Source organism: Typopeltis vanoorti, chromosome 2 (genome assembly GCF_054136105.1).
Source record: "Typopeltis vanoorti isolate ZY-2024b chromosome 2, IOZ_Tvanoo_1.0, whole genome shotgun sequence".
Lineage (NCBI taxonomy): Eukaryota > Metazoa > Arthropoda > Arachnida > Uropygi > Thelyphonidae > Typopeltis > Typopeltis vanoorti.
This window is the reverse complement of record NC_143550.1, coordinates 60,439,316-60,453,395: the sequence shown is the minus strand read 5'-3', so window position 1 is coordinate 60,453,395 and position 14,080 is coordinate 60,439,316. Positions and strand designations below refer to the sequence as shown.

At 35.2% G+C, this 14,080-nt stretch overlaps 1 protein-coding gene across 1 annotated transcript in view; it reads left to right on the top strand.

Moving 5' to 3' along the window:
* The window catches only part of LOC150109074 (protein arginine N-methyltransferase 3-like), a 154,307-nt gene that overhangs the window by 56,840 nt on the left and 83,387 nt on the right, over positions 1-14,080 (top strand). The window contains exon 7 of the mRNA XM_090405500.1: positions 2,978-3,204. Coding sequence (XP_090261626.1) covers positions 2,978-3,204 — 227 coding nt within the window. The remainder of the gene's footprint in view (positions 1-2,977; positions 3,205-14,080) is intronic.

Genomic DNA, 14,080 nt, shown 5'->3' with positions numbered 1-14,080 from the left:
CAGAGGGACGAATTCCCGATGATTGGAGTAGAGCTCTCATAGTACCCATATATAAAAAGGGAAATAAAACTGAATGTGAGAATTACAGAGGTATTTCCCTACTGAGTGTTCCTGGCAAGATCTATGCAAGTATACTTGAGAAACGGTTGAGAAGAATTGTGGAAGAAAAGCTTGGTGAAGAACAAGCTGGATTCAGGCCAAATAGAGGCTGTCAGGATCAGATCTTCACTTTACGACAAATAGTCGAGAAAGCATGGGAATATAACAAAGATCTGTATTTAAGTTTTGTCGATTTGGAAAAGGCATATGACAAGGTGACAAGAGAGAAGCTATTCAATACGCTGCAGTTATATGGTGTCAATGGGGCATTATATCAAGCAATACTTAGTCTTTATTTGAGTTGTGAGTCTGCAGTTAGAAATGAAGGAAGTACAGGAAGATGGTTTAATGTTAAATCTGGTGTGAGACAAGGATGTACGTTATCCCCTCTGTTATTCATTATCTATATGGATCACATTATGAAGGAATGTGGTATTAAACCTGATATCAAAATTGGAGATGTTAATGTCAGCTCTTTGCTTTATGCGGATGATGTTATACTTCTAAATAAATCCGCTACAAGTCTGCAAGATTCTCTGACTAAATTGAATAGCTGTTGTAATAGATATGGTATGAAGGTCAGCAATAAAAAGACAAAGACAATGAAAATAGGCAGAAACATTGAAAATGTCAACTGTGTTGTGAATGGAAAACCTGTGGAACAAGTAAAACATTTCAGCTACTTAGGCACAATTTTTACTGAAGATGGTAAACTAAATATAGAAATAGACAACAGAATCAGCAAAGCTGGTATCGTGGGAAGTCAATTGAATAAATTCATATGGAATAAGAAAGAAATTAGTCGGAACACTAAATTAGCTGTATACAAGACTGTGTTCAAACCAATTTTAACATATGGATCTGAGAGCTAGGTCAGAAGTAAAACACTTGACCAAAGACTAGAGACCGCAGATATGAGAGTCCTGAGAAAGATTATAGGCGTGAACAGATGGCATCAATGGCAATATCATATTAAAAATGAGGATATTAGGAAAGAACTTGACATTGTCAGCATCCAGGAATGCGTTAGCAGAGCTAATCTCAGATGGTATGGCCACTTAAATAGAATGGGAGAGGAAAGATTAGCAAAACAAGTGTTCTCTGCCAGGTTGGCAGGAAAACGACCCAGAGGAAGACCAAGATATAGGTGGATTGATACTGTACAAAGTGCCTTAGATGATAGAAATATAAGATCTGATAATGTTGGAGTCTTGACAAGTAACAGACTGATTTGGAGGAAAATTGTAGATAGGAAGTTAGTAATGATGTAATTTTTTCATGTAGTACTGTCATATCCTGTACACCCCTTGAGGGTACATGGCAGGAATTTGATGATGATGATGATGATGATGAAAACTGTTATTTGAAAACATTCACAAAATTATATAATTTTTTATGTGGTTCAAAATATTAGATTATTCCAAATTTTTCTGATTGGTTTTGAAGAGAGCATAGAAATAGCATATATTTCAATACCTGCAGGACTGACTTGTGTGTGAGGAATTGTTTACGCATGTATTTCAGTTAATCATTTGCTAAACATGGGTCGAACGAGTGACATATCAGAAGCTAAGAAGTTTTGTATGGCGTTTCTACACAAAGAAGGCCAAACTCAACAGTTTATAGCTAAGGAATTGAAATGTTCTCAAAGATGCATGAGTAGAATATTGAGACAGTATTCTAATAACCAGAGTTTTCAAAATAATTGTTGCAGTAGCAGTCGAACTACATCAAGAGATGAGAGGAGATTGAAAAATATCATGAAAAAAAAATCTTCTGAAGTGTAAGGTATTTTAACAGGAGATGGAAAGAACTAAGCCTGTGACTATGTCTAAATCTATGACATTGAGATGACTTCACAAACTGGGTTTTAAATCACATGTGCCTAAGATGAAGCCACTTATGACTTCCAAGCAAAAGGCAGCTAGAGTATGATGGTGTAAGCAAAGACTGTTGTGGGGTCAAGAGGACTAGAAAAAGGTACTTTTAGCAATGAAAGTATGTTCTGTATATCTCATGTCATCAAGGGATACATGTTTGGCATCTTAAGCAAAAAAAGCATTTGATAAAGAATGCATGAAACATTCAGTGAAATTGCAGCCTCTGTTATTGTATGGGCTTGTATGACTGTAGAGAGTCCAGGTAGGCTATGTATTGTGTACAAAAGAATCAATTTCAAAGTGTACCAAGAAATTCTTGATCACTTTATGTTCCTGGCATTGAAAGATTTATGTGATGGTGATTTCCTTTTTCAGTGAGATTCAGCTTCTTGTCACTTCCAAGACCATTACTAGATTGCTCAAAGAAAGGCAAATCAATGTAATTCCTTGGCCAGCAAACTCACCGGATTTAAACCCCATTGAGAATTTGTGGGGAATTATGAAGAAACGTCCTCAAGAAGTTGCCCCAAGAGGCAAAAATGAACTTGTTTCTAGTCTGCAGATCATATGGGCATGTTTTGATAAAAAAAAAAAGACTGCTGTGAACTGTTAGTAAATAATATGTCCAACCATATATGAACGGTCGTAAAAGCTAAGGGGGATGCAACAAAGTACTAATTATCATGTTGTTTCCCTTTGACTATAATTTTTGTGCATTTATTTTCACATTATTTTAATATATTTTGAACCATATTAAAAATTATTCTCATGTTGTGTATGTTTTCAAATAACATTTTTTTTAATAATTTATATTACATTTTTATGTGTTTACATGGTTATATAATCTACAAAGTACATAGATTTAGATGATACTAATTCATATTTGGTAATAATTATTTTCTATGCAATAAATTAGAATTGCGAATCATTCAACATTGTCTTTGATTCAGAGATGTATTTTAAATGTTTTTTTTTTTTTTTTTTTTTTTTTTAAATAGGGAAAATAACTTTCAGGATAAAGTTAAACTCTGTAAAGGAAGATTGGAAGATATCACACTTACAGTGAACCAGGTTGATATTATTGTGTCAGAGTGGATGGGATATTTTCTCTTATTTGAAGGGATGCTAGATACTGTAATTTATGCTCGTGAGAATTATTTGGTAGCTGGAGGTCTGATGTTGCCTAACAGGTGTTCCATAAGTCTTGTAGCAGTTAGTGATTTAGGTATGTAAGATAATTATTCTATATTATGATATGAATTCATAAATTCCAAGTAAATTAGATTCAACCCTTCAGCTGAAGTGAAATAGATATCACTGTTTTGTTATTATTAATTTAAAATGTGTCTCAGTTTAACCAGTATTTACATGCAGCAATCATATGTTTCAGAAATAAACGTTACCATCATAATTATTAACATCTTTGACTTTTTCCATTGAAGAATATTAACCACCTAATTGCCTAAATATGCATAAAAGTTATCATTATCATCATGTCCTGAAATATATTCCCAAGAGAGGAATGTACAGGATAATGACAGCTTAACATAATAAGTCATTACTAGTTTTTTTTCTCAGCAGTTTCACTAAATTGTTATTTTATGTTGAAAACAATCATGTTCTTTTAGGTCCTAATAGGGCCAGTTACTCTGGCAGCATTAATTATACAAGCAGCAACTCTTTTAATTTGGAGGAGTCTTTCAAAACATAGTTTTGAGAGACTCCTCCAAAGTTTGCTTGAAAGTTATGCAGAGGAGAGAGCACACACCTTTATTTGCTATCTTTTTTGATGCAAGAGGAGGAGAACCTTATTACTGGTTTGTTAATGAATTGTTAGTGTGAAAGAGGGAAAATTGGTAAAGGGGAAAGGAAAAGGAAGTATTGTAATGAAGAAATATCTGAAAAAGTTGACAGTTGACCATCTTTGTGGCCTTCTCACAATGCATGGCATTATACACATCTGATAGGAGGTGTGTCTTGTATTATGGGATATTAAGGGAAAGTGATGTGAAGTCATTAGCCTCTATATACAAGTAGCTGAGTCGTGAAGATACTTCACGTGCAAATTTTGTTTGCTTACACTTGGATAAAGATTAAACCAAGAATACAACCAAGAAAAGTTTCTTGGTGTCTATAATTTATGGACCATCTTTTTTTGTCTGTAATATCTTCAGACCAAGGTCAGTAAAGAGAGAAAATTTGTTTTTTTAACATATATTGGATAATGATTAGTTGCTACCTGGATTTAAAAACTGATGAATTTTTGAAATGAATATCTTCATACAACCACATTAACACAATATGCACTTATATCAAAAGGTGAATATATATATATATATATATATATATATATATATAGTGTATGCATACATAATATATACATTATATAGTGTTAGGGACTATAATATGAAAAGATTGCAAAATGAGAAAGAGAAAAGGAAGGGAAGGTAGAATGGGAAATAGATGATTGTAATGGAGAAATCTTCATAGAAGTTGACAATTTACTTTTTTAACAGCATCTTCCAATTCATCATCAAAGAAAGAAAATTAGCATGCATTAGATAATGGATGAGTAACAACCTAGACTTAAAAATGGGGGAAATATCTCAATAAATACAAGTGGCATAGCTACAGTGAGAGACTGTGGCTGTGCTACATGGATTGATTATATGCATATATCTTTAGATATATTTTCCATATTGAAAGAAAGGAAAAGTCTACTTGAATGATGTTGGTCATAGTTGGGATGTTTAAGGAAAAAATGTTATTAACAAGTTACTTGCATGACATAGGCATTAGCAACACTTATTCTGTGGTTGGTAAGGCCTAGATTTGAATCATTTGAAAACACAAGAGGCCTTTATAAACATTTTTTAATTGGTGTAATTATGTATATTTGTGTTTGGAAGTGGTCCATATAGTTAAAAAAAATGAAGTTTTTAAATTTATTGAATTCATTGCCATGAACTTGTTGAGAAGAAGAGAATTAAATTACTAAAACTGTGTAATTTCCACTTGCTCTGTTTTTGTATGCATGTTTTTTTTTTTTTTTCCTATAACACAGATGGATTAATAGCTCAGATATTCCTTAGAACATGGTTTTTGGCATTATTTGATGCCATATCCCTTTATACTAATGTTGAGATCAAAACATCCCTGTAGATCACCCCAGATCTGCTATACCAAGGTCCTGTCATAAAAGAAAAACCCTCATTAGTCTGAGGATATAGGGTTTACAAAGATCTTTCTGTTGGCTACATAAAATTCATGCAATAACACACGGGAAGGAGTGAATAATGTTTATTCAAAAGCTATATATTTTGACCTGAAAATTACAGGTCGTCATCAGTGTCAACATGCAGTTGAATACAAAGTAGAAACTCAAATATTTAGTTAATTTAGTGAGAGCCACCTGATGTTCTACATAAAACAATGCAAAGGAATAACTGAGGAAATATCGTATTATTAATTAATTGTGTTAATAATTAATTAAAAAACTTAATGATGTGTGATTAGAATAAGACTCACTCACATCTTTGATAGTGAAAGACAGTCATTCTGATTCAAGTTCAGATGATAGAGTAAGGCTTCGGTGCTTTCTTTAAATAAACATTCTAACTCATGGCAGCAACGATGGAGTAAGTGCATTTCATTCCATAGTATATTATTATTATTATTACGTAACACCTCCAGGGAGTCCAAAGACTCATTGATGGAGGGAACCTGCTCTACAACTCTCCGTCTCCACCCTACCACCAACCACATCTACCTTCATTATCTGCTAGTATTTTACTATTAGACCATCATCACTAGTATTTTCACAGACAATCACAAACATCCATGCCCACAACGGGATTCAAACCCACAGCCTTTCGGCTGGAGAACGGACACGCTAACCACTCGACCAACCAGGCCGGCATTATGGTAGGTATCTATTCCATGTTGAGCAAGGCCAGATTTCTCAGATTTCCTATTAACGATGTAAGACTGGTGCTCTTGCATTCTTTTCTCCATTGCGCATCCGATTTGTCTGAAGTAAAAAAAAGTGACAGTCACATAGAATTTGATAAACCCCAGTAATAGCAAAAAGGGAGTGTTTATCTTTAGAGATGGAAACCATGCTGATAGTTTGTTGAATGGAATAAATGTAACCACTGGATTGTGCTTATTAAGAATTCTAGAGATTGGTTCTAAGGTGCCAGAAATGTATGGCACAGTAGATAGGGACTATGTACTGTTTATTTGTTATTTGAGCTAGGATTATAGGAATCAATAATATGTTGTGTGGTCTGCTCTAAGAAACCATTCAGATTCATATATCATTTAATGTTTAAGAGTTCTTGTTGAAGTTGTTGCGGTGTAGATCTGTTCCAATCTTCTGATAGGGATGATGCTCACAATATATGTTCTAAAGATAAACACTCTCCTCTCAGTCTTCTTGCATCTACCAAGTTCTGTGTATCTGTCACCTTTCTTATTTCAGGCAAGCTGGGCATTCAGAGGAGAAAAAAGAGAGCGTTTATCTTTGGAGATGGGAACCATCTCTAACATTAATAAGTAATAATTCAATATTTCCTCAGTTATTCCTTTGTATTGTTTTATGTATAACATCATATGGCTCTCACTATTTTAAATTAATCCAATGTTAGAGTTTTCTACTCTGTATTTAACCTGTTGCCACTGATGATGGCCCCGTAATTTTCAGGTCGAAATATATGGCCTTTGAATAAATATTACTCACCCCTTTCCCTGTGATGTCCTGTGAAATTTATGAAACCTTATGGCACAAGTATCTCTAAAACAACGATTTCTATTGGTTAGCATTTTCCGAATTAATTTAAGAACCAATTAGGCTTCTTTAAATTTGTGTGCTTATAAGTTTTTGTATGATATGAGGTGCCTTTCCAATCATTTCTTGTGCCAGTATTTTAAATTACAGGATAATATAACTTTTGATCTCATCATCATCATCATCAAATTCCTGATATGTACCCTCAAGGGGGGGGGGTACAGGATATGATAGTACTGCATGAAAAACTTACACCATTACTAACTTCCTATCTACAATTTTCCTCCAAATCAATCTGTTACCTGTCAAGACTTCAACATTATCAGATCTTATATTTCTATCTTCTAAGGCTGTATCAATTCACCTATATCTTGGTCTTCTTATGGGTCTTTTTCCTGCCAACACTTGTTTTGCTAATCTTTGTATGAACACTTGATTTGCTAATCTTTCCTCTGCTATTCTGTTTAAGTGACCATACCACCTGAAATTAGCTCTGCTAACACATTCCTGGATGCTAACAATATTAAGTTCTTTCTTAATATTCTCGTTTTTAATATGACATTGCCACTGATGTCATCTGTTCACCCCGTTTGATCTCTGATCATTAAAAACTCCACTTTTTAATGTAATTTTATGTGCAATGCATCCTGTTTTGCCTCTGTATGGTAATTTACAGGTGTGCTGGATTTGGTACACTTCAGAGTAAGCCAAAGAGAAAGGAAGGTTCTTTAATTTTGCAGGAGGTTTAAAGATGGTATTAAGGTTGTATTTGTGTAGTATTCTGTTTTTCTTATAGTCTTCTTAAAATACACAGAATTAACATGCAGCTTTTTCTGATGGTTTAAAGTATCAGAAGTCCTAATTATCACACAGCTAAGAAACTGGCATCAGCATTGAAGGAGTTTATGGCTCATTTCTCCTTCTGTGGAATACCATTCCTCCTAAGATGATTTATTAGCTAGTTTTGACATATCACAGTGACACAATTCTTCTTTTACAGGAAAAATTTCCACCTGATATCACAGTCCTCTTTGCTTACTTGCTACATCCAGGTTATTTCACATGGCAAGATACCTGCAAAAAAAAAAAAAAAGGTACCAGTGTTCCTTCCTGTTGCCAACTTTTATATGGATTACTCTAAATTTCTATACTTTAAAACCCAGCATAGCTAAAGTAGGTCTTATTCTAGCAATTTTCTCATATTTTATAATAGTGATTTCTGAGTTTGTCTCATAATATGACAATGTTGACAATGTTTGCTATTTGGTCCCACATCACCAAACTTTAAATTGAACAAACAGTGGAAATGCATACAATTCACCATTTAAATTGAAAATCAGAGCAGGCTTCCATTTCTGGTTTGTTGTACATCTTTATTGGGCAGGCTATTCTTCACTGTCTACTATAAGCCTACGCATACACTAGCGAGTACACAGTCTCTTAGTATCAACCAACACACACAAAACTAGGTTTCATTAACACCCTCCCTAAACAACAGAGTATTAAATATTTGCTTCAACGAGCAAGCTCTTAGATACTTCCTTTATTTTCTGCAGAGGACAGTATAGCTAAAGTAGGTCTTATTCTAGCAATTTTCTTATATTTTATAATAGTGATTGCAGAGAAGGATAAGGGGAATCGATACACCACGATACTTTTGTATTTTGCCAAGGCATTTGACAGGATTCCACATTGGAGGTTGTTATACATACTCAAAAATATTGGATATATATATATGGCAATTTGGGATTTAGCCGACCAAATTGTATTCTTATTGGTTAAACCAAAATAAAAAATGATGGTACAACATGACAAAATTTCATGCCGGCTGGGGCGTCGCCCGGTTAAACAAGGCCCCCGTTGTTTTCGCCAGGGAACCAGGGCGAACAGCGAAAAGTCAGCTACTGGAACAAATCTGAAAACAAACCCCAACTCTACATCACCAGAGTTAAAGATCGGTACTATCAACGTAAGAAGCCTGAATGGCAAAGAAATGGAGCTAGCTGAGGAATTAGATAAGTACCAGATCGACATAATAGGGGTGACTGAAACAAAAAAGACCAAAACTGGTGAGATCTTTCTGAGCAATAAATACAAAATGTTATATTCAGGCAATGACAATCAAGGAAAAGAAGGAGTAGCCATAGTATTCAACACAAAATACGAGGCTAATCTTCTTGAATGGCAGTCAGTCTCAAGTAGAGTAATGTGGGCAAATATGAGAATGGGGAACTGGACAATGAGACTTATTTGTGCCTATGGTCCCACAGAAGGTTCTACTGAGGTAGAAGTGGAGGAATTTTTTGACGCTCTAGAAAAAGCAACTGACACAATGAAAAAGGAAAAGTTGGTCCTTGTTGGGGATCTAAATAGCAGAGTAGGAAATGATTGTGAGACATACAAAAATATTTTGGGAAAATTTGGAGAAAAGAGCAAAGCTAATAATAATGGCAAATATCTGTTGGATTTCTGCTCAGGACATGGACTGGTTATTATTAACACCATGTTCCAACATAAAAATGTGCACAAATTCACATGGAGAGAAGAGGCTAGGAATAAGAAAAGTCTCATTGACTATGTTATTGTTGATAGTGATGTTTTCTCCCTGGTGCAGGACACCAGAGTGTATAGAGGATTTGAAATTGGAAGTGATCACTATTTAGTCTTGAACAGGATAAAATTGAATTTCATATTGAAAAGAATAACATGTAAGAAAGTTTTAAAGCGAATAAAAGTTGAGCAGCTCTCAGATGTGAACTGTAGACTAAAATACAGAAAGATTATTGAAAAGAAAATGAAAGAGTTTGAGAACAGGAATCAAACCTTGGAGATTCAGTGGCAAACTCTGAAGAAAACATTGATTGATTCTGCCAGAGAGGCATGTGGTGAGGTTGTGTGCAAGGATAAAAAAATCAGAACTCCCTGGTGGACACAGGAAGTTAAAGAGGCAGTGAAGGAAAAGAAGAAAGCATATCAAAAGTTCCTGGCAAATAAGTCAGCTTTTACTCTTACAGAATACAGAGACAAATGTAAGAAAGCTAAACAGTGTGTAAAACTAGCTAAATAAAAGTCATGGGAGGTCTTTGGCAAGAATATAGAAAATAAATATCAAGAAGGTGGCAAAATATTCTGGAGGTTGTTGAAGAAGCTTAGGAAAGGAGGAAAGAGTGCTGTAAAAGGAGTTAGAGATGATAAAGGTGACATGAAAACAGGAGAAAAAGATATCCTTGAAGTATGGAGTAATTACTTTGAAAAACTGCTAAATGAAACAAGCAGTGATGACAGCACAGTGATAAAAAACACTGACCAGGCATGCAGTCAGGAGTACATATCCATACTTGAAGTAGAAAAAGCCATCAAAGGCTTGAAATGTGGAAAGGCAGCAGGAGTAGATGATATTCGACCAGAAATGCTGAAGTATGGTGGTATAAAAGTCTTACAGTGGCTGCACTGCATAGTTCAGAAAGCCTGGACAGAGGGACGAATTCCCGATGATTGGAGTAGAGCTCTCATAGTACCCATATATAAAAAGGGAAATAAAACTGAATGTGAGAATTACAGAGGTATTTCCCTACTGAGTGTTCCTGGCAAGATCTATGCCAGTATACTTGAGAAACGGTTGAGAAGAATTGTGGAAAAAAAGCTTGGTGAAGAACAAGCTGGATTCAGGCCAAATAGAGGCTGTCAGGATCAGATCTTCACTTTACGACAAATAGTCGAGAAAGCATGGGAATATAACAAAGATCTATATTTAAGTTTTGTCGATTTGGAAAAGGCATATGACAAGGTGCCAAGAGAGAAGCTATTCAATATGCTGCAGTTATATGGTGTCAATGGGGCATTATATCAAGCAATACTTGGTCTTTATTTGAGTTGTAAGTCAGCAGTTAGAATTGAAGGAAGTACAGGAAGATGGTTTAATGTTAAATCTGGTGTGAGACAAGGATGTACATTATCCCCTCTGTTATTCATTATCTATATGGATCACATTATGAAGGAAAGTGGTATTAAACCTGATATCAAAATTGGAGATGTTAATGTCAGCTCTTTGCTTTATGCGGATGATGTTATACTTCTAAATAAATCCGCTACAAGTCTGCAAGATTCTCTGACTAAATTTAATAGCTGTTGTAATAGATATGGTATGAAGGTCAGCAATAAAAAGACAAAGACAATGAAAATAGGCAGAATCATTGAAAATGTCAACTGTGTTGTGAATGGAGAACCTGTGGAACAAGTAAAACATTTCAGCTACTTAGGCACAATTTTTACTGAAGATGGTAAATTAAATATAGAAATACACAACAGAATCAGCAAAGCTGGTATGGTGGGAAGTCAATTGAATAAATTCATATGGAATAAGAGAGAAATTAGTCGGAACACTAAATTAGCTGTATACAAGACGGTGTTCAAACCAGTTTTAACTTATGGATCTGAGAGCTGGGTCAGAAGTAAAACACTTGACCAAAGACTAGTGACCGCTGATATGAGAGTCCTGAGAAAGATTAGAGGTGTGAACAGATGGCATCAATGGCAATATCATATTAAAAATGAGGATATTAGGAAAGAACTTGACATTGTCAGCATCCAGGAATGCATTAGCAGAGCTAATCTCATGTGGTATGGTCACTTAAATGGAATGGAAGAGGAAAGATTAGCAAAACAAGTGTTCTCTGCCAGATTGGCAGGAAAACGACCCAGAGGAAGACCAAGATATAGGTGGATTGATACGGTACAAAGTGCCTTAGACGATAGAAATATAAGATCTGATAATGTTGGAGTCTTGACAAGTAACAGACTGATTTGGAGGAAAATTGTAGATAGGAAGTTAGTAATGATATAATTTTTTCATGTAGTACTGTCATATCCTGTACACCCCTTGAGGGTACATAGCAGGAATTTGATGATGATGATGATATATATATATTCAGTGTAGGGTAACTAAGATGATATCTGGCCTATTGAATCACCTGTGAAGACAGACTCGGGAATGTGGACTTCACAATTTGATCATTACATAAGAGAAGAGATATGATAGAAATAAGTTTGTAATCAGATCGTATAACATAGGCACAAATGAAATTTTACAGCTTATAGCAGGTGAAATGAGGCCTTCGAATTATCCATGGATACTGAGGAAAGGTGTTTACTAGTTGGGAAGCATGTGAGGCTCAGATTCTTTTCATAGCATGATGAGTAGTAATCTGCCAGCTGATACTTTAGTGCATATTCAGTGAATGCTTTTAAAGGAAGATATGATAGGTATTTAGGCATTATATGTATGACTTGGAAGATTTAGGGACTTCTCCCATAATGAGTCCTTGATCCCTGGAGGAACCTATTTAATACTACTACTACTAATAATAATAATTATAATAACCTCAGCCCTTACTTTAAGTAGTGATTACTTCACCACTAATGCTGTGGCATTCACCAGTATTTTTAATTATATGACTTTTTATATAACCTAATATGACTGAATGTTAAAAAATACCAAGCAATTTTAAACCTGGTTTTACTCCATTTCCCAAGTAAGCAAACAGACAAACAAGTCAAGTTTGCGCCTGCAAGTGATGCAAGTCTAGCTGATCCTGCAGGTAGTGCAAGACTAAGGCAACTCGTGGTAAAGGTGGCATAAGCTCTAATCACTAATCTTAATATTTACCCTTAATGCCAAAACACATCTCCAGGGAGGGGATGTATGATGCTTTGTATTAAAGGCAATGGGCCACTACCCAGACCGGTTTCGACCTTTATTGAGGTCTCATCAGTGGGAGCCAGGCTAGAAATACCAAGATTTAGTGATACAGAGCTTATGAAACCGGTCTGGGTAGTGGCCCCTTGCCTTTAATACAAAACATCATACATCCCCTCCCTGGAGATGTGTTTTGGCATTAAGGGTAAATATTAAGATTAGTGATCAGAGCTTATACCACGAGTTGCCTTGGTCTTGCACTACCTGTAGGATCAGCTAGACTTGCATCACTTGCAGGCGCAAACTTGACTTGTTTGTCTGTTTGCTTACTTGGGAAATGGAGTAAAACCAGGTTTAAAATTGCTTGGTATTTTTTAACATTTATTATACCCAAGGTGTCCGCGCGGTTAGCCTAGTGGCTTTGCACTTCGCAACCATATGCCTGGGGAAGGAGTATCCTAGGTTCGATTCCCGTCGGAGACGTGAGGAGCTGAAGGATCTTCCTCAGCCATAGCCAAGTTAGCCGGTCTTGGGTGCGGGCAGTAGGGTTTTTTCCGCCAGTTTATCTGGTGTTTTTCATCCCGCAAGCAGGCAAACCGGCCCCGTGAACACACAGGGATACAGCCAAGAATACCTTGAGGCATAGGAGTGACCATTCTATCCTCGTTTTTCGGTTAAGAAATCCAAGCATGCTTGGAAGGTTGTGGGCCTTAAAGGCCTGTTAAAGCCATTGGGATAGATAGATACCCAAGGTAAAATACTTTCTACATTTATATCTCCTCCAGAGATTTTTATTTAATAAGGTTAAAACACCTTATGGTAACTTGTTCTGGTAAAATACTTATAAGCTCTGTATCACTAAATCTTGGTATTTCTAGCCTGGCTCCCACTGTTGGATTCTGATTATATAGAGATTGGAGTAATTATTATTTGCTTCAGAATCCAACATGATCTCCCATCACATAGGCTAGACTTGTAAATATTATTTAATGTAAACAACTTATTTTAAAAATTAATATTCATATAACTACCTTTAATTTTATTTAATATTTAATTATTTAATCAAGATATATGTATTAATAATGAAAAGACTGTATTAAATATTATTAAGCTATTTTATTTATTACTATGTTAATATTATAAGAATTTGTATTTGATAAATTAACTGCGTATTATTTGAAATGTAAATATTCCTTATTTATTCCTGTTTGTAAAGTTTAACGTTATGTAATAGCTCAATTTTATTATATTTTGTTTTGTTGTCATGGAAACGTATGTAAGTGAGCGAGCACGTTTTGGAACACCTCGTGAGATTTATTGAAAAGAGTTTTAGAAAGAAATGACGTGAGCAATTTAGGGGGAAAAACTGATATATAAGCGACGAACGCTGGAATTATTGAGGAATTAGGAGATTAGAGCATTAGAGATTTATTAGAGAGAGAAGGATTGGCATTAGGTTGGAATCGGGCATTCGGCAATTACAGTGCGATAATAGCGAGTTGGCAAGTCACTCAAGCAACTAAATAAAGTCTACAAGTTGAGAAGCAGTTAGCTAATAAGTTTCTGAATAACAAATAAAGCAACGGAAGATAGCTGAGTGAACTAGCGATATTTTAG